At 36.2% G+C, this 20022-nt stretch overlaps 4 protein-coding genes across 8 annotated transcripts in view; 3 read left to right on the top strand and 1 right to left on the bottom strand.

Moving 5' to 3' along the window:
* Nucleotides 1–20022, top strand: part of LOC103043027 (interleukin-4 receptor subunit alpha) — a 679179-nt gene that overhangs the window by 79255 nt on the left and 579902 nt on the right. The gene's annotated exons all lie outside the window — the stretch shown is intronic.
* On the top strand, nucleotides 191–3515 carry rmi2 (RecQ mediated genome instability 2). Of its 2 annotated transcripts, none has more exons than XM_049475544.1 (3): nucleotides 191–389; nucleotides 452–891; nucleotides 1873–3515. In XM_049475544.1, the coding sequence occupies exons 2-3, from the start codon at nucleotides 603–605 to the stop codon at nucleotides 2022–2024; spliced, it is 441 nt and encodes a 146-aa protein (XP_049331501.1). In that variant the 5' UTR covers nucleotides 191–389; nucleotides 452–602; the 3' UTR covers nucleotides 2025–3515. The 2 variants fall into 2 exon arrangements, with proteins under 2 accessions (XP_049331501.1, XP_049331502.1); XM_049475545.1 differs by having other exon boundaries at nucleotides 193–302.
* Nucleotides 3053–11428, bottom strand: litaf (lipopolysaccharide-induced TNF factor). Its single transcript, XM_007232072.4, has 5 exons — nucleotides 11306–11428; nucleotides 9549–9688; nucleotides 8308–8541; nucleotides 6937–7093; nucleotides 3053–5597 (listed from the first exon to the last, which is right to left on the bottom strand). Exons 3-5 carry the CDS (start codon nucleotides 8531–8533, stop codon nucleotides 5489–5491), a joined length of 492 nt encoding a protein of 163 aa, XP_007232134.2. The 5' UTR covers nucleotides 8534–8541; nucleotides 9549–9688; nucleotides 11306–11428; the 3' UTR covers nucleotides 3053–5488.
* Nucleotides 11806–18005, top strand: snn (stannin). Its single transcript, XM_007232071.4, has 2 exons — nucleotides 11806–12057; nucleotides 13724–18005. The coding sequence occupies exon 2, from the start codon at nucleotides 13817–13819 to the stop codon at nucleotides 14078–14080; it is 264 nt and encodes an 87-aa protein (XP_007232133.1). The 5' UTR covers nucleotides 11806–12057; nucleotides 13724–13816; the 3' UTR covers nucleotides 14081–18005.

Genomic DNA, 20022 nt, shown 5'->3' with positions numbered 1-20022 from the left:
AGAATTTTTGTTTTTGTTGATGCAATCGTTTTAGTCATTTCTCTTTAAAGGCGTGTACATTACTCTAGTATACTATTATAATTTTTTAGACATTTACTGTAGTGATTATTTAAGCAAAAATAAGTAATTAAATAAATAATTTATAATTTACTGTTTCCAACTTTTATTTTGAATTTACAGCGTGACTCACGAAAGTCCCGCGGTTTTTAGTTTACAGTCCGCCCGCTGGAGCTGCTGCTACTGGTTCTGGAGCTGGTTCTAGGTTTTAAAGCTGCTGGTTCTGAAGCTGTTGCTGGTTCTGGGTTCTGGAGCTGCTGATGGTTCTAGGTTCTGGAGCTGCTGCTACTGGTTCTGAAGCTGGTTCTAGGATTTAAAGCTGCTGGTTCTGGGTTCTGGAGCTGCTGCTACTGGTTCTGAAGCTGGTTCTAGGATTTAAAGCTGCTGGTTCTAGGTTCTGGAGCTGCTGGTAGTTCTGGGTTCTGGAGTTGCTGCTGGTTCTGGTTTCTGGAGCTGCTGTTGGTTCTGAAACTGGTTATGGGTTTTGGAGCTGCTGGTTCTGGACCTGCTAGTTGTAGGTTCTGGAGCTGCTGGTTCTGGGCAGGATGAACGCCAGCAGTATGACCAGTTTCTGCGGGGAGAAGTCCAGAAGACCCCCGGTGAAGGTTCTGTCGGGTCAGCTGAGGGACGGTAAGGGCGGGAAGGGGGAGTGCTGGATCAGGAGGCTGGGCCGGGCGAACCCGAGCCCGCTGCCGGTGTCGGTGGTGTGGATGCAGGGCACTGTGGTGGAGGTCCAGTCTGACCACAGCTCGGTTCTGCTGCTGGACGAGACGGGCAACTTTCTGGTGAATGGAATTAATAACATCCCCAAAGGAAAACCCTGCCTCTGCCCCGGTTAGTACTAATAATTACTTTTTTTTTTTAAGTTTTATTTCTAATGAATTACAGTAAAAGTATTTGCTTTCTTACATACTTTTATTGTTTTGTTATATATTTTTTATCATACTTACATTTTTCAGATTAACAAAATATATATTTTATGCCAGACAAATATAATCTGATATAATCTGATAAAAAGCAGTTTTTAAATTATAATTTAATGAAGGGGAAAATCTATCCAAATCAATAAAGTAAAAAGTAAACCTTGTAACTTTATTGTTACACTCTTCTTTACAGAATGGTTTTAAATCAGACACATTGGAGGGGTTTTCAGTATAAACATCCTGTTTAAGATCATCCACAACATCTCACTCAGACTTTAACTAGACCGCTCCAAAACTTTTTTTTTTTGTAAGCCATTCAGAGGTAGAGGCTTGTTTGTGTTCTTTGGGTCATTGTCCTGCTGCAGAACCCAAGTAACTACGCCTGAGCTTAAATTTGTGAACATTTGGTCGGATATTCACCTTCAGGATTTTCTGGTAGAGAGCAGAATTCATGTTTCCATCTATTAAAACAGGCTTTTTACTGTTAATAAATTAAATAATTTAAAGTTTACTCAGGTTAACTCTGTTTGATATAAGTGTGTTTAATAATCTAAAAAATGTAAGTATGACAAAGCAAAAACAACATAAATTAAATCTGTAAGGGGGCAAATACTTATGGCACTGTATTAGCTGAATGCCTTTATTTGGTTGGAGTGCTGCAGTGGATAACACCACCGCCTGTCAGTGAGCTACCATATGGGAGACTGGGGTTTAGTTCCAGGTCTGGGCAACTATGCTGTGCTACACCAATAAGAGTCCTTGGGCTAGACTCCTCTAACACTACATTGGCTAAATTCTATTATATAAATAAGCTTGTCTCCACATATATTCAGTGTTTTTATTCCATATCTCCCACTATACTCGAGTATATCCACTATTTATTCATCCACAGGTAAATACGTGATGATCATGGGCGTCATCCAGTCTCACAGTCCGGAGCCGGTGCTGCGTGCAGTAAAGATGGCAGATCTTTCGGACAACGCAGCGACTCACAGGAAAACGTGGAAATACGAAGTTGAAGACCTCCAACAAACTTTGCCTTAATTAACTTTTATATCACTTTAATTGTTTATTTATTTGTGCTATATTATATTGTTGAGTATAAAAAATAAAAACTTGCAATGATTTTTGATTGAATGCACATTGTTGCATAACATTATGACCACCTCCTTGTTCCTACAGTTACTTAACATCTTTTTGCCAACTTCACTGATCATATAGAGGACACTTTGTAGTTATGAAATAATTACAGACTGTACAGTCCTGTATTATCTGTTTCTCTGTATACTTTATTATTATCCTCCTTCACCCTGTTCTTCAATAATCAGAACCCCACAGGGGAGAAAACCACCACAGAACACTGATTAGCATGGTGGTGGTGTATGAGGTGTTAGTGTGTGTTGTGCTGGTGGTACAGTGAGTGGATCAGATACAGCAGCAGTGCTGCTGGAGTTTTTAAACACTGTGTTTTTAAATCTCTCACTGTCCTCCACTCTCCTATTAAACACGCCTACCTACAGCTGAAACAGCTTATAGATAAAGTAAAGTCAGAGATAGGAGCTCTGAAGAATCCATTGCTGCATAGTTTACAGTGGTGCTCATCCTCTAGTCCTTCATCATTGCTCAAAGGACTATTATCAGTGCAGCAGTGACACTGAGGTGTTTAAAAACTCCAGCAGCACTGCTGCTGTATCTGATCCACTCACTGTACCACCAGCACAACACACACCAACACCTCATACACCACCACCATGCTAATCAGTGCTAATCACTGCAGTGCTGAGAATAATAATGACTCACTACCCAAATAATAATAATAATAATAATTAATAATAGCTGCTCTGTGGTGTTTTCTCTCCTGTAGGGTTCTGATAGTTTAAGAACAGGGTTAAAGGAGGATAATAATGTATAAAGTATACAGAGAAACATATACAGAACTACAGTCTGTTATTATAAAACTAAAGTGTCCTCTTTGATGGATTGTGGGTGTAGAGACAAGGGGACATGTTATGCTTGATCTGTGTATTTGTGCTACAATAAAGTGTTCAGTAAAGAAAATAGAAACAGCACAGTGACCCTTAAAGCAGATTATTACTTTAATTATCCGCAGAAGTGCACAGAGATTACAAATGCAGTGGACAGAACCCTGTGTAGATAAACATAACTTTTTATAACATGTGATTACTGAATGGCACAGTGATAAAACAGCATTAAACAAACTTTCTTATAGAAGAGAAACTCACCCTTTACTTCTAAAATCACAGAGCAACAGAATAAGGCACTTTCAGAGGTACACAGCAGTTTCTGCTATAGCAGATCTGATTCTGTTTGCCAAAAACAATTAAATCTGCATTAATTATCAATATAAAGAAGTATTGCCCCTTTTAGGCAGTTTGATTCATTGCAATGTCAGTCATACAACACAGTAAAAATCAACTGGAACAGGCTTCTGTATTTCAGTAATTCATTCATTTGCTACAATATTTTCCAGAGGTGGACAAAGTGCAGTACAATCTACAAAAAAACTAAAGAAAATTTGGAGCCAGTGTGTTTTTTATATGGCACAGCATAAATAATATTTTACGTAAATTTATTATTAAAACTGTTATTTCGTTGTATTCTGTACTCAAGGAAAAGTTAGTAGACATAGCAATAATAATAGCTAAAATAATAATAATAATAATAATAATAAGAAAAACTTTAGACACCGAAGCAACCCTGTAAAATACCATAGCAACCTCTTAGCAACCACTCAGCAACAACCACATGAGATACCACTGCAATCACCTTGCAACACTGTTGCAACCCAGCTAGGTAAGCACCTAGCAACAACAAAGCAGCCATTTATAAACACCACAGTAACCACCTGGAATACCCCAGAAAACACATAGCAAAGCCATAAACCTAAACCATTTAAACTGCAACATTTCTGCATTTCCTTCAAAAAAATAAACTGTCCAAACTTTTCTTTGCATTATTATTATTATTATTATTTCCCACAGCTCATATATTTGTATTAAAAGTAACTTATTTTTCTGCTCTTTTTAAGAGACAATTTTGTTATAAATTACTACTATACAATATCTGTAAATTAAAGGAATAACTCTTATTATTAATCAGATAACTGTATATGTATTTTCAATGCACTTGGGTAATCTAATAATGGGAAAAATCTGGGTCTGGCAATAATCGGATTTCAACTTTGTTAGTAGCCGAAAAATCTTTCAGAAGTACGTAAACTTCCTGCCACATTTTATAAAAACACAGTTTACTGGCCGATCCTTACTAATCTTCACAAATATAAAGATGAGATTTTTTTTTACAAGAATGTGTCATATCCAGTGACTTTGCATACATGTGCAGACTAAGGAAACTGAAACAATCAAAGAGAGAGTACATATATGCTGAGAAATCTGATTACTGAGCTAAAATCTTTTCACAGATTTCTTAATCAGATTTTAAAGCCTTAATCCAATTTTAGAAATTGGATTATTATGCTGTTTACATGAACACTTGAATATTCAGATAACTGCAGAAATCCAAAGATGATAATCAGATAATTTTACTAAATATACTTTTACTGAAGTACAGAAGAACTAAAGTATTGTTCTTCACCCACCTGTTATTCTGATTTATGTATCAGAATGTACACATTAAATATGCCAGTGTTAAACAATATAAGGCCTATATTATTGGACTACACAGCATTTAATATATTGTCCTTGTGTCTGTAAAGCAGAAGTGCTAGAAATTTGCTATGACCCAACATTTGGTCTCGGTCTGGATTAACTGAACCGTTGTCTGGTTTCTTTGCAGTGTGAACAACAAATCTTTCCTAGATTGTTTGGACATTTAGACAAATTACAATAAGTTTAGGCAGGCTATTGTCAATCATTAAACAACAAAAGAAGAAAAAGAAGCGGTGTTGTGCCAAAATCGACAGGTAGCAGGACGGGTACAACAGATTACATTGTTGTTGATTCTGTATCTACTGTAACTGTAGATTAACTGTTATCTGCACTCGTAGGGAGTCAGCTTTTGGCAGAGAGAGAGTATAAATTTAGTACAACACCTGGAAAGGCAACAAACTGAATTGGCCACATTCTAAAAAACAATCTGTGTGATGTATAAGGAGACTCCGCCCACATATATGATGACTAAAGCACTTTAGACGGCAGTGTGCAACAAATAAACCCAAACTAATGGGACTACACAGATACAGTGTAACTTGATTGGTTGCAGTGCAAGAAAAAGCATTATATTTTGACAAAGAAGGGAATTTGATATCTAAATAAATGCTAAGCTATTTTTTTATTTTTATAAAATGTACTGACCTGATACCTGGCTCATTGATTAAAATAAATATTTCGGTAAATATATTTTTCCTGACGCGTTTTTTTTTATATTATCATATTTTTACATTTTCACGTTTGCAGTAATAAGAAAGATAAGGAATGATGAAAGTGTACAGGTATATATGGTTAGTCACAGCGCACCACACGGCCACATCAGAGTCGTTTGAAGACTCCTAGAACACTGCTGCAGTTGGGGCAGTGGTGTGTCACATCCTTCAGGCTGTCCACGCAGAACGGGATCAGACAGCAGCCGTAGATACAGCTGTTACAAGAGAGAGACAGACGCACACAGACAGGTAATTGGAAAAAAGTTACATCCTCAGTCCACTCAGTGTGTTTACATGCACTTCATAACCCGATTATCATCAGTACAAAGTTTGGCAGTAATCTGCTTAACTTATTTTCAAGAACTTGGGTAATCAGATAATAAGAATACTCTGAAATTTACATCAGTCAGGCAATAATCAGATTTTTTGGGGTAAAAAGCATCTGTAGCATCCATTGCAGACTGATAAAACACAAGGTAAATTAAGCTAAGAAGTATAAGTGTAAAGAATTAAATAGAATAAACAATTACTGAGCTAAATCCAGCTCCCTTTATCTATTTTTTAAAATCACTTTTCTAGGCCTTAACTCTGGTTAAGAGTAAATATACATGCAATGAGAAACCCCAGAATACTCCAGTTAAGGGTATATATATATACACGCACTGAGAATAGTTAAAAGTATATACATGCAGTTAGAAACCACAAAATACTGCAGTCAAGAGAATATATACACACACTGACAAATCCTAGAATATTCCAGTTTAGATTATATATACACGCCCTGAGAAATCCTAGAATACTCCAGTTACAAATATATATATATATATATATATATATATATATATATATATATATATATATATATATATATACACACACACTGAGAAATCCTAAAATACTCCAGTTAATAGTATATATATATATATATATATATATATATATATATATATATATATATATATATATATATATATATATATATATATATACTTGCACTGAGAAACCCCAGAATACTTCGGTTAAGGGTATATATAAGGGTATATATATATATATATCCAGTTAAGAGTATATATTCATGCACTAAGAAACTCCAGGATACTCCAGTTGGAAGTACATATACATGCACTGAGAAGTCCTAGAATACTCAGTTTATGGGTATATATACATACAAACATACATATATATATATATATATATATACACACAAACTGAGAAATCCTAAAATACTCCAGTTAAAAGTATATTAACAGGCACTGTGAAATCCTAGAACACTCCAGTTAAGAGTGTGTGTATATATATATATGTATATATATATATATATATATATATACATATATATATGCGCACTAAGAAATTCTAGAATACTCCAGTTTAGAGAATATATACACACAGAGAGATATGATTTTTGATCTTTACACCCAAGATACTTAAATAACTGATGATAAAAAGTAGCATTAATCAGCTTATAAACATATCATTAAATGTATATAACAAATTTTGTGTAAAATCCTGCCTTTATTAGCTTACTATCAGATGTTCACTATAGTATCTCACCCAAAAATGAAGAGTCCTGCGCAGGTCAGCCAGGTCATAGTGCCTGAAGAGTAATCCAAACGGGTCACTACAGTCTGGGCACAGTTAGGGCAGTGGACCTGCACTGGAGTGTGCCCGAACACCATGCCAGGCTGCACATATACGGTCTGCACAGTCACTGAGAAGAAAAAACAAACAAAAACACATGTTCTGATTGGATAAACATGATGGTGTGTTTTTTTAATACTAAGACAGTGTATATGTATGTGTGTATATGTTCAATACATATATGATAAAACGTTCTGCACAACTATACTTTTACAGTTTATCTTACATATACCAGCTTTTAACCACAGCAGTTAGATGGAAATTCTGTATTATAGTGAAAGTTCTCTGTTTCAGGAAGTAAAACCTCAGCCATTCTTTCTGTCACACAGGTTGTGGTTTTATTTTTAGGGTTTTAGTTACTGGCAGACAATAACCCTTTGAAGAGATCAGGGAGAGGCACAATTTGTTACAGAGTCAACCATGTGTACTGTAGTTGCTTTATCCAATAAGGCATGTAATTGTGTGTATATAAAGTACTAGAGAGACAGAATTAAAAGTTTAGTAAAAGTTCAAGTGTTCCAGAAAAAAAGAAACTTGAGCAGAAGTTGATGTGTTGTTTTAGCTCCACAGTCAAATATTAAGGGATCTATGTATATATGTCTGTCATGTACTGATAATGACAGACATATATATATACATGGAATCCACATAGCCTGCCTCCTGGTGCTGGCTGCTATGTCTATGTATTTGTCTATGTCATTATCAGTACAGTGATGGTGGCACACGGAGCTGAAGCTAGCGTTATGGGATGTGAACAGTGTTTTTAATAAGCTTCTTGCGTACTTTTTAAGTTATTAATGCCTCATTTTAAATGGCAGGGCTCTCCGGATTCTAGCAGGGAGGTGTGGAGCTACTTTGAGCTGGATAACTGTGGAAAAAGCGATTTATCGGGGCAAATTATGCCACGTGTCATCCAGTCTGAAGGGTGTTTGGACAAACTGTTCAAATTTCTGTATCTCTGAACGCTGTGGGAGAACGGAGGTGTGCTATTCATCAAAGGTAAGTACTTTTCATCATGATTTACTACAACAAAAGTCCATTTTACACTAGAGTTCTCATTTAAATTAAATATTAAGTATTCAACCTTTTTTTTACTTAAGTAATGCAAGTAGTATATTCTTCATCAAACCTAGTGACAGTGTAGATCATCTAACATTTATAATTTATATTTATGATGTAGCAATGATGTAATGCTGCAGCACATACACACACACACACATAGTATCTCCTAATTGAATTAGGCTCAGTCTCCAAACTCTAGAGAAACACCATGCTCCTACTCACCCACAGGAGCTCCAGGTCCAGTGGGAGGAGGTGGAGGTGAGTACATCTGGGTGTAGCCCTGGGCTGGGTAGGGGGGTTGGGGGGCCTTGCTGTAGACAGGCGGAGGGGGCATATGAGCCCCGGGGGGGAACGGCGTTCCTGCGTTCACAGACTCTTCATAAGTCGGTGGGCAGGGAGCTGCCTGTCCCGTCGGACCCATGATCTCCATAGGAGGAGCGCTGGCCATCCCTGGAGCTGTGGAGGAAAAGAAGAAGCAGCAGCAGCAGCAGGGTGAGGATCAGTACAAATGCTCAGCCACATTCACATGTTTTATCACAAATTCACCATATGACATTTACTATCATGATATGTATCGTAAAGATGGAGTTTTATTACTATAATAAACAGTCTGCTGCTTTTCTGTGTACATGTTGTGCATATCACCCATTCACATGTTTTATTTTAAAATACCATGTTTAGTTCTGATAGGAGAATGGATTTCAGCAAATTGTTTTGCTGTAGTACTATTAGTGCTAAAGCCTTTTATCTGCATCTCAAAAAAGAGTAATGTATTTTTTGTGTCCTGTAAATGTATACAAATATATATACACCTGTACATATATTGTAATGCTCTGGAGCAGGTCTGGGTTCAGACATATAGATAACAATAAAGAAAAAAAAATAGTTTCCTCCATCCAATTGTTTTTTTTTTTCGCCCCTCAAACATACAAATACATACTAGTATTTTAACTGACACCACTAATATAAATATCTCATGTCTTAAGAAGAACAAGTGTGATTAATCACAGAGAATTGTTCAGATTAATCTGATAATGTTTTTAATCGATTGACAATATATATATATATATATATATATATATATATATATATATATATATATATGTATATATATGTATATATGTATACATATATATATATATATATATATATATATATATATATATATATATATATATATATATATATGTGTATACACATATAGGTACTGCCCACCTGTACTTACTAACAGTCTATCTCACATATACCATATTTTAACCATAGCAGTTAGAATAAAATGCTCTATTAAAGTGAAAGTGTTCAGCCACTTTTACACGTTTCATCACAAAGTCGCCATATTTCCTCTTTCAGCACAACTTCAGCCTTCAGCCCAAAAACAAACTCCCCCCTTTACCCCTCATCCCCCCGTCTATCAGCTCAGTAATCAGACAGTGTATAAGATCTCAGCAGTGTCTCAGACTCACGCTGTGTAGAAGAGCTTCAGATGAGGGAATTAAAGTATATTTCTCTAGTTTTTCATCTCCGTCTGTTTTCACAGCGTTTCTCCAGTTCCGCCTTCAGTCACATGGGCTCAGTCTGGAGGAGCTCCCGCCCTTCACTCACACTGTAAACAAAACACCAGAAAAAGACCCGGATCAACATCAGAAGTGAATTATTAACATAAACTCTGTGGAACGTGAAACTTCAAGTGTGTAAATGAATTAATTTTATATGTATATGTATGTGTATGTATGTACATATAAATATAAAATGAACTAATTTATACACAATTTATATGCCATACCATATGTCTGTTTTTGTTAAAGAGCATAACAGCATATTACAAAATATTTTAGTATGAAAGCATCTATTTGTAATGTATAACAGTTTCCTGTATCATTGCTACATCTGCTGTTTGTAACAAACCAAACCTTGTAAAAAATTGGGTAAGGATTGTTAGAGTTGTGATTATTATACATTTATAAAACACAGTTCTAATAAATGCACTGAGGGCACATGATTGTTGTAACTCTTTCAAATAAAACTTTTTTTTTTTTATCTTTTTTCAACTCTGAATCTAATAACACATATTTAACTATTCAAAACATGTACTGGTCAAACTCAGGCAGCTTTACTTAACTTTTTACAAGGTTTCTAAGCCGAAGATTGTTACAAAACTCACGTGACATTAAAAAAAAAAGTCCACTAATTCCTTTGATTTTCTATGAGAAAGTCTTTATTGTAAAGAAATGGTTGACTGCATGTTTAAATAATTGATATTTATGACAAAACAATCACTCCTATTACCGGCACTCATTCATGTTGCTGGAACTCACTTCTGTTAATTTTTATGTTTTGGGTAACAGAAATGAAAGTCCACAACATCTACTTTACTCATTATTACATAAATTGAAACTAAGTTATTATTTTTCAGAGGACATAGAATATGATCCTTAACCCATACATCACCCATTTCCCCTCACAAACTACCACTCCTATTTTTTTTACTTTTTCAAATTTGAGTTGTTTTGAGGGTGGAGTCAGCAAAAATCAGGGGTGTCTAGTGCCCCTTTTATAAAACCCTTTTAGTGTGGAAATTTCCACCTCTGCAGCGCTCTCTAGGTTTAACTGTGCTATAGACGAGGATGATGTGTCCGTGTACTTTGGAACGCAGACAAATCACAATACGGAGATCACACAATCAATAATACCACCCACCTGCTGATGTTCAACCATCTGCATTTCACTGCTCTCCCTCCTGCCCCGCCTCCAAACCCATACATCATCAAGTGCCCCTCCCAAACTACCCCTCTTATTGTTTAGACTTATTTTGAGGGTGGAGTCAGCAAAAATCAGGGGGTTTAGTGCCTCTTTAATAAAACCCATTTTGTGGTATTTTCCGCCTCTGCAGCGCCCTCTATGGATTAACTGTGCTATAGGCGTAGATGATGTGCAGGGTTGCCAGGTTCAAAAAAAAAATCCAGCCCAAAGTCAGTCTTAAACCCGCTCTTCAAAAACTTAAACTAGCCCAAAATATATGTCTGTCACATGTTTGTAGCAAATAGCAAAACAACTAGTGTACGACCAATTTTATTATTTATTATAAGTATTGGTATTTATCTTTAAGTCATTAACAATACTGTAACATTAATGTTTGATTAGTTATTTTATAACAGTTTTATATTCCAGTCATTATTTAATAGCAACACAATTAGCAAAAAAAGCACTGACTTTTACTTACTCATTTCTGCTCTTGCTCCTCCTGAACTCCCTGCTCTACTCTTTAACATATTTTTTATCACCTGGTGATTTCTGGTTACATTGTGATTTTTCCTCTCCCTCTTCATCCCCATCTCTCTCTCTCTCTCTCTCTCTCTCTCTCTCTCTCTCTCTCTCTCCCCTCTCTCTCCATCTTTCTCTCTCTTTCTGTATCTCTCTTCCCCCAGCTCAGCCAATCAGCTCTCCTTCATGCCCCGCCCCTAAACCTATACATCATCCAGTGACTCCCCCAAACTACCCCACTCAGCAAAAATCAGGGGGTTTCGATCCCCTTTAATAGCATTTACATTAATTTTTTTTACATTTTATTATCTTATGTATTATCTTATGTATATGTTATTTATGTATTGTATTTTATTTTTATTATTTGGATGGCTGCTGGTGGTAAATAAAGCTTTGCCCCGTTTCTATGCAGCTGCCGTTTCCGCTGCTCTGATTGGTTGAGCTCAGTTTTGCAGCTGTGATCTCACTTCCTTCCCTGTGACAGTCAGTCTCCCAGCGTTCCTGCTCTGCTGGGTTATATATTGTGTTATGATGTCGCTGCTGCAGCGGGTTTAACTCTGATTCGTCTTTATTATCGCCATATTTACTGTATTTAGTGTTTTAAACCGGATTAAACTGGATTAATCAGGGCCGGGGACATGGCGGGGGGCGGTCCGGAGGACTGATCCGCTCGGTAACGGGAATGAAGCGGCGGAGCTGCAGCGGATCATGGTGAGAAATAGAGAGTTTATGAAGGGATAAATTAAATATGTTTGTAATACAGATAATCTGCAGTGTGTGCTCTAAATCTTGCGCTGATTCTTGGTGTTAAAGTTGACGAGAATCCCGCGCAGAAGGAGGTTCCTGTTTCTCAGATCAGAAGCTGTGTGTGTGTCTGACTCTGATTTCTGACTCTGGCCTAACTCAGGCTTTATATCAGCTAGTTAGTGTTTTTGCTATTTCGGCACATAAAAACTGTTTTTAGTTATTATATAAGAACTAAAAATATAACATAAACTACAACACTACCCCTAATTTATTTAAGCTCTTCAGGTCAAAGAGCTCTTTTTAAGCTCTTCTTTATTAGGGCTGCAACGATTAGTTGATATAACCAACAATGTCGATTATAAAAATTTGTCAACACCAAATGTTCCTTGACCTAATCGTTAATTTGCAGCACTACACAAAGTACTAAACATGCCTAAACGCAACAGAGTACACATTTCCTCACTAAATATCAGCACTTTCCACATTTTAAGGGCAATGTTCTGGACATATGAAGGGCATTTAAATTCTTTGTTTAGCTGAAGCAAAGACATTTAAGACGAAGACGAAGAAAATTAGAAACAGCAGCCATACCCAGCCATCAAGCAGAGATGGAGGGTATGGCAGAAATGTTCGTTGACTAATCGACTAATGGGAAAAATAATTGCCAGTAAAGTCGACTACCAAAATAAGCATTAGTTGCAGCCCTATATTATATATATATATTAGTGGTGTCAATCGATTAAAAAATGTTTTCAGATTAATCACAACAGTATTCTGTGATTAACTGTGATTAATCACACTTGTTGTTTTTAAGATGCAAGTTTTTATAGTGGATATTTAAATGTTAATAAAAGACTGAATGTTGGAAATGCAAAATGTAATTATATTTATATTAGTGGTGTCAACAAAAATACTAGTATATATTTGTATGTTTGAATGGAGATAAAGCCAACGTAGGGTGCTGGAATAGAGAATTCATGATAAATTAAATTGAGTAAACTTTTTTTTTTTTTACTTTACTGTAATCATCTCAACCTGGCTGTAAGGATTTCTGAATTAGAACCTAATTAAAGTTAAATTAAAAGTATACAAATCTCAGGAATTGTTTGGTATTGCACACATGCTCACAATGGTCCAGGTTTAGTCAGTAACCGGAAATGGGACAAAATTCAGTGTACAAACTTGTACCGTAAATTGTCAGGGCTATTACTGATTCGCTGTAAATATATATTTTATATATATAGTAGATTGTAAAAGCCAGAGAGCGATGAGTAGTGTTTCTTACACCTTTAAAAGACTCTTGGAAACTGGAGAAAACTGCTACAGGAAGACGTCTGGCTGACCCACATGGAAACAGCTTTAGCCTTTAGCTCTTTAGCTTAACATGATTGGACTAAGTCTCAGTTTTAGCAGTGAAAAGTAGAAGAGGTCTGACAGGTGAAGAAGGGAAATAATAAAGTTATTGATAAGATGAGAATTTTTTTTTTTTACTAATAAATAATATTTATTAATACATATTGGAATAATAAACTATTAATAATAATAAACTATGTGAAAAGACCCTTGGTATTGAGGAAAAAGCTGATACTCATTATAACCTTTCCATGTTTCTCTTTTCTTTCTGAATCAGATATCCAAAGACCTGTAGGCCAACAAAACCACGCTGGCCAGCCTCCCAGATTGATTTATTAACACCAGGAACGACTTCTCCTCCACAACAAGCATGTCTATAATGGACCACAGCCCCACCACCGGCGTGGTGACCATCATCGTGATCCTCATAGCCATCGCCGCTCTGGGGGCGCTGATCTTCGGCTGCTGGTGCTACCTTCGCCTGCAGCGTATCGGCCAATCCGAGGACGAGGAGAGCATCGTCGGAGAGGGAGAGACCAAGGAGCCGTTTCTGATGGTCCAGTACTCAGCCCGAGGCCCACGGGTCGAGCATAAGACCAAGCTGACCCCTAACGGTACCGAGAGCCACAGCTAATTCCCCTGTTACAGGGCAGATGTTCTGTGTGAGGGTCCACAGGGGTCCGATTCGGTCGATCCTTGTATTTAGAACAAGGACTTTCAGCACTTAAGATCATGATCATTTCTCTTTTAAGACCGGATGTGGCTTCAGGTTGTCTCACACACATGTACACACACACACACACACCAAACATGACCAGTGCATGCATTTGTCTAGCTGCTTCTAACTCACCCTTGTTTGGACATTTTCCTATTAGTGTTTGTCCAGTGGAACCCTGTTATAATGTGAAACTGAGGAGCTCCCTGCATTTTTATAGAAGAGCTGACCTTTATTCATCTGTTCAAATCACTCCCTTAATGTTTAAAGGTCACATATTTGTCCAAAATGCAGAAAAAAAAACACATTTTCTGTTTGTAGTATTTTAAAATAATTCATGTTTCTGCCAGAGCTGGCTCTGGTGTGCACTGAAAAGGAGGAATAACTGCAGTCTGTTACTGGATTTATTAAGTCACTTTAAACAAGGGAAGAATAGATGCACATCTGACATGCTTTTTTTTTTTACACAGGAAGCGTAATGACTGTATAATAGTCAATAGCAGTAATTATCTTAAAGGGTGTTCTCACACTAGGCCTGGTTTACTGGTACCGTACCTAAACCTAATGATCATCCCTGCCTTTTCTCCCACTCCAGGATTTAGTATGCTTACATCATCACAAAGTACATTTTTGGTTTTGCGTTTCTTGTCAAGATTGCACAGAATTTTGTTACAGAGCGTTTACGCTAGTTAAACTAACCAGACTTTTTGGGGGAGACAAGCTCAAACACAGGACAGACCACCTAGTGTGAGAATACCCGAAATCAGAGTTTTGATGAGTAATTCTAATACTGACATGCCATCAAGTAACTTTTATGTGCATCTTACAAAATTCATTTAATCACAGGTCAGGGTTATGATGATGTATGGGTTTAGGTTTTAGAGATTTATTCAACTGATCAACTTAAAATTTCTACATAATTTAGTGATTGATGTCTGAACAGTCATTCAGAGTGGACAGTGTGAAATTATCATAGAAAATAATAGAAATTGATTTTGTTGATGCTTTTAACTTTTTGCCTGTGTGAATCATTGTTCATAATACTATATATGCTGTATATATAATATATATATATCATGATATACCACATTTAAGTATGTGTTTAGTTATTCTTCGAAAAATATGACAAAATTATATAATTGCTTACTTTTTTACTTTATTTCAAAGTGACATTAAACCCAACTTTCACAAATGAGAATTACTACCTTTTAGTGCAGCAATATATATGTATCAAATGAAAACAGATGAGGTAGATGCAGTAGCTAATTTTTTAAATATTATACAGGTGATTGTATTTATTGTATTGACAATATTTGTGATTTATTGTATTGACAATATACCCATGAAAGGATATCAAAGATACCAGTGCTGTACATTTCATTAAAGAAAGATTATTAGTCTAGTTTAATTGGAGGAATTACAGTTTATTTTCAAATAAAAGTCACTGTACTCAGTATACGAAAGTAACGGTATTTGAACAGCGTTTTTTAAAGATATCACTACTGATGCATTTTGGCTGTGAAAATGTATTTAAATTTTGTGATAATAATAAGAAATTGTACAGGTATTTAACATTCCTCAATCCACAGTGTAACATACTGTGTGTACCAGTTATTATGTCATATCTAAGGAATTACCACCAACAGTGGACAGTGCTGTAGGTTATATTGATGCAAACAGAGAAGTGATCGCCCTGTTTCTTTAGCTACGTGGGTCCTATAATGTGTGACAATGCCAATAATGCATATATGCATTAATGCATTTTTAAAATCAAGCACTTAATATATGTCACAGTATATACAAACATTGGTTTAACAACCTATATTCTTCACCGCAGGTTTACCCTGTTTATTAGATTAGTGCCACCATGTGGAGTAATGAAGCAGTAACTTTAGTAAGTAAGACTCAGGGGCGAGACTTAGAGACTTAAGACCTCCTTTGTTTTAATAAATATTTTGATGATAGTTGATGCCACATATTGCTAATATATTGCAAAGAAAAGGAATAGTATATGACATATGGCCAAATATTGATTAATGTTTTGTCTCTCCCCTAATTTCTATAGTGATTAATTTCACAAACCACTCTGAATGTCTTAGTTTACCTCTTAATTACTGAATCATGAAGACGTTTTAATAAATCAGTGAATTCCATTTTTATGTGATTTATATACATATATACCGATTCTGCACTGCTAAGAAACCGCCATAAAGCAGAGCCAATGACTGGAGAGAATCCAGAGGTGTTTTAATGGTGGCTGAGCACTTTGTTTCTGTATGAAGGTGTTGGATGTGAGTTGGAAGGTGTGTAAATATTATTTTTATAGACCTTTATTTCTATACATTGATCACACTGAAGAAAACGACTGAGGCATTAAAGTGTATGTGTTTTGTTTGATCATTAGCTGTTTGTACACGTGGGAGAAAATCATTTATTTTTATATGAAATTCATGCGAACAACATTTGTAGAATTCATTGATCTTGAGTCTTGTGTTCAGACGCTGGGTTTTAACGGGCAGAAAGAATTCTGATAATGCCCAAATAATCACCTTTTTCCACCGTTGTTGTACTGATATTAATGTACTGTAGCGCATATAATATATAAATATGATGTCTACAGGCCTAGCCTAGCATACTGTCAGTGTATGCCTTTCTAAGACTGCTGTTGTAATTGTGTAAACTTGAGGATTTTTTGGTGCACTTTATTTTCCATTAGAAAACCAGTACACAGATCACATGTGAGACTAGGCCTGTCACAATAACCAATTCATAGACAATCTATTGTTTCCAGAAATGATTGCGATAAACGATATTACTGTTATGTTAAGACCAGTTTCATCAGATAATACAATATAATAATAAATATTCTAAAATAGCATATTAAAGGGGACATATTATGCAAAACTCTTTTTTTTTTTTTGCATGTTTTTGTATTTCCACTTGGGTCTCGCCAGCCCTTGTAAACACTCCAAATACCAAGTTTTCATCCATCAGTTTTCTGTGAATAAGCTGAAAGAGTTAGGTGTCAGGAATATGCGCCTATAAGGTGGATTTTGGATGCTCCCTTATTGTGACATAACAACGAAGCACCCTGGCACCACCCTTCACCTGTCAACCCCAATCAGAGCCACTTCGGGGATTAGCCAGCAGACTTCTTTTGAAGGAGGGATCTGTACCTACTGTTAATGGCAAGTTACTGCTTGTAACTGCTACTTTGTGCTTCTTGAGCTTATTTGTGTTTTGCTATTTAACCAAAGCAAACACTAATGTGTGGTAAATGATTAGCATAAACATGGGGTCTGGCCAGCAACAGCTTATTTGCATAAAAGTGACAGAGCACTAAACAGCTCATTCTGAAAGGCACTGAAACTGGCAAAAATAGAGCTGTGATCGCTCTTTATGTGAGAGTGATTTTGTGCGAAGAACTTCTTGAACATGTTTTGTGTGGCCCATAGACCTATTTTAACTTATGTAAAAGGGATATAATATGTCCCTTTTAATACATTTATATATTTATTTTATATAACACTTAACTGGAATATTCATACATTGTATGCATACATTTACATTGTCCCAGAAATAATTAGGGCTCATTCAAGGTAATAGGTTTTTCTCGATAAGTAAATTAATTGAACTTGTGTCCGTATATTGTACAATAAATCGATAATTTGTTGTTATCGTGACAGGCCTATGTGAGGGTACAGTATGTTAATGCTGCATTCAACTTTGGACCCATCAATGCTTATGTTTTATGATCAGGCTGTTAATATGTTTGCTTTATGTCACTCTGCCAGAAATTGCATTGATCTGTTGTACTGAAAAATAAATCCTCTTCACCTGTAAACTGTGTGTGTTCAGTCTGTCCAAATGCCAGAATTCATGGGACAGCAGTATTTACAGTAAATTGCTCATAAAGTTTTATCTCATGGAATATATTGTGAACACCCACACTTGTATAAGTTATGAGGTGTTATCTTGTATGTGAGGTTAAACACTGTTCATTCTGTTTCTAGAATTATTATATATTAAGCACACTGATACCATTAATTACAATGTTTTTCGCTGCTTTAAGATTAGGACAGAAATGCATTTGATTGCTTATTTTGACCCAAATGCGGCATGTAGTTTAATACACAGCATATCTGGGTGTACACATGACTTTTTCTTTTTTAACCAACAGGAAACAAGATCACAAGATCACACCACATGATCACAAAGGTTTCACTCACAAATTGCTGGTCTGGTGCCTTGCTTCAGCTGTCTAAGCTCAAGTGTAATTACATTAGGCATCTTAAAAAAATAATATATAATTGAAAAGTTACTTTATTTCAGTAATTTAGTAGAAAATGTGAAACTCATATCTTATATAGATGTATTACACACAGAGTGATCTATTTAAGGCGTTTATATCTCAGAAAATTAGAATATTATATAAGACCAATTGGTACTTTTGGCAGTGTGGGCAGTGTGCCAAGTCCTGCTGGAAAATGAAATCTGCATCTTTATTAAAGTTGTCAGTAGCGGAAGGAAGCATGAAGTGCTGTAAGATTTGGCGGGAAAACAAAACTGCACTGACTTTAGACTCGATAATAAAACACAGTGGATCAACACCAGCAGATGACACGTCTCTCCAAACCATCACTGACCATCAGTAAATTTTACATTTCATTTGTAAATCAAGGGAGCAGAGTCTGGAGGAAGAGTGGAGAGACACACAGTCCAAACTGCTCGAGGTCTAGAGGTCTAGAGTTTCCACCAATCAGTGATGGTTTGGAGAGACATGTCATCTGCTGGTGTTGATCCACTGTGTTTTATTATCAAGTCTAAAGTCAGTGCAGTTTTGTTTTCCCGCCAAATCTTACAGCACTTCATGCTTCCCTCTGCTACTGACAACTTTTATGGAGATGTGGATTTCATTTTCCATCAGGACTTGGCACACTGCCATTTAGCATGGTACCAATAAGTTCATGTTTATTATCTGATCCAGATCATATTCTATTGGCAATGCTTCTCTATAGGGACTACACTTTTATAAAAAGTCAACCTAATTGGAACTTCTCAGCAGAGCCGTCCAGTGGCAAGAAAGGGTAATGACTAACTTTTTCTCAATAGCACTCAATATACACTCATTAGACGTAAGATTATGACCACTCGCAGTTCTATAATCTGTATACTTTATGATTAGGACTGAGAATAGTTTACCAGCGGCATCCTGTGGGCAATGATGGAGGACTAGAGGATGACCAACACTGTAAACTGTGCAGCAACAGATTCTTCAGAGCTTCTGTCTCTGACTTTACTTTATCTACAAGGTGTTTCAGCTGTAGGTAGGAGTGTGTACGTAATAGGAGAGTGGAGGACAGTGAGTGAAGATTAAACACAGTGTTTAAAAACTCCAGCAGCACTGCTGCTGTATCTGATCCACTCAGTGTACCACCAGCTCAACACACTCTACTAACATCTCATACACCACCACCATGCTAATCAGTGCTAATCACTGAAAATAAAGACCCACCACCCAAATAATAATAATAGCTGCCCTGGTCCTGAGTATTGAAAAACAGGGTAAAAGAACTACAAATTGTCTTTTATGATCACTGAAGTTGGCAAAATGGATAACTGGTGTAGAAACAAAGATGGTATTCATATTATTATGCTTCATCAGTGTCTAATACCTATTTGCCTCATACTGTGTATTATACCAAAAACATGGGTCTAAATAGCAGAATTATGTGTGTAAAGCATACATTTGTAGTTTTAAAGATCCATGTTAAACAAAACCACAGTTTCTTAAGAGGCCATTAGTGGTAAACTTTGTCTGCAGCACAGTGAGTCAATGAGAAGAGTGTGGTTAGTGGTGC

This window comes from Astyanax mexicanus, chromosome 3, assembly GCF_023375975.1.
Source record: "Astyanax mexicanus isolate ESR-SI-001 chromosome 3, AstMex3_surface, whole genome shotgun sequence".
Classification (NCBI taxonomy): Eukaryota; Metazoa; Chordata; class Actinopteri; order Characiformes; family Acestrorhamphidae; genus Astyanax; species Astyanax mexicanus.
Note: the sequence above shows the minus strand (reverse complement) of the source record. Positions and strands in the feature narration are given on the sequence as shown.

Bases quoted from the DNA above. Each gene is read 5' to 3' on its own strand.
- litaf (XM_007232072.4), bottom strand. From the start codon at position 8,533: ATGGCCAGCGCTCCTCCTATGGAGATCATGGGTCCGACGGGACAGGCA. The intron at 7,094-8,307 runs GTGAGTAGGAGC...TTTTCTTCTCAG, and splicing joins TGGACCTGGAGCTCCTGTGG to TGACTGTGCAGACCGTATAT. The intron at 5,598-6,936 runs GTGAGATACTAT...CTCTTGTAACAG, and splicing joins GCAGGACTCTTCATTTTTGG to CTGTATCTACGGCTGCTGTC.
- rmi2 (XM_049475544.1), top strand. From the start codon at position 603: ATGAACGCCAGCAGTATGACCAGTTTCTGCGGGGAGAAGTCCAGAAGA. The intron at 892-1,872 runs GTTAGTACTAAT...ATTCATCCACAG, and splicing joins AAAACCCTGCCTCTGCCCCG to GTAAATACGTGATGATCATG.
- snn (XM_007232071.4), top strand. From the start codon at position 13,817: ATGTCTATAATGGACCACAGCCCCACCACCGGCGTGGTGACCATCATC.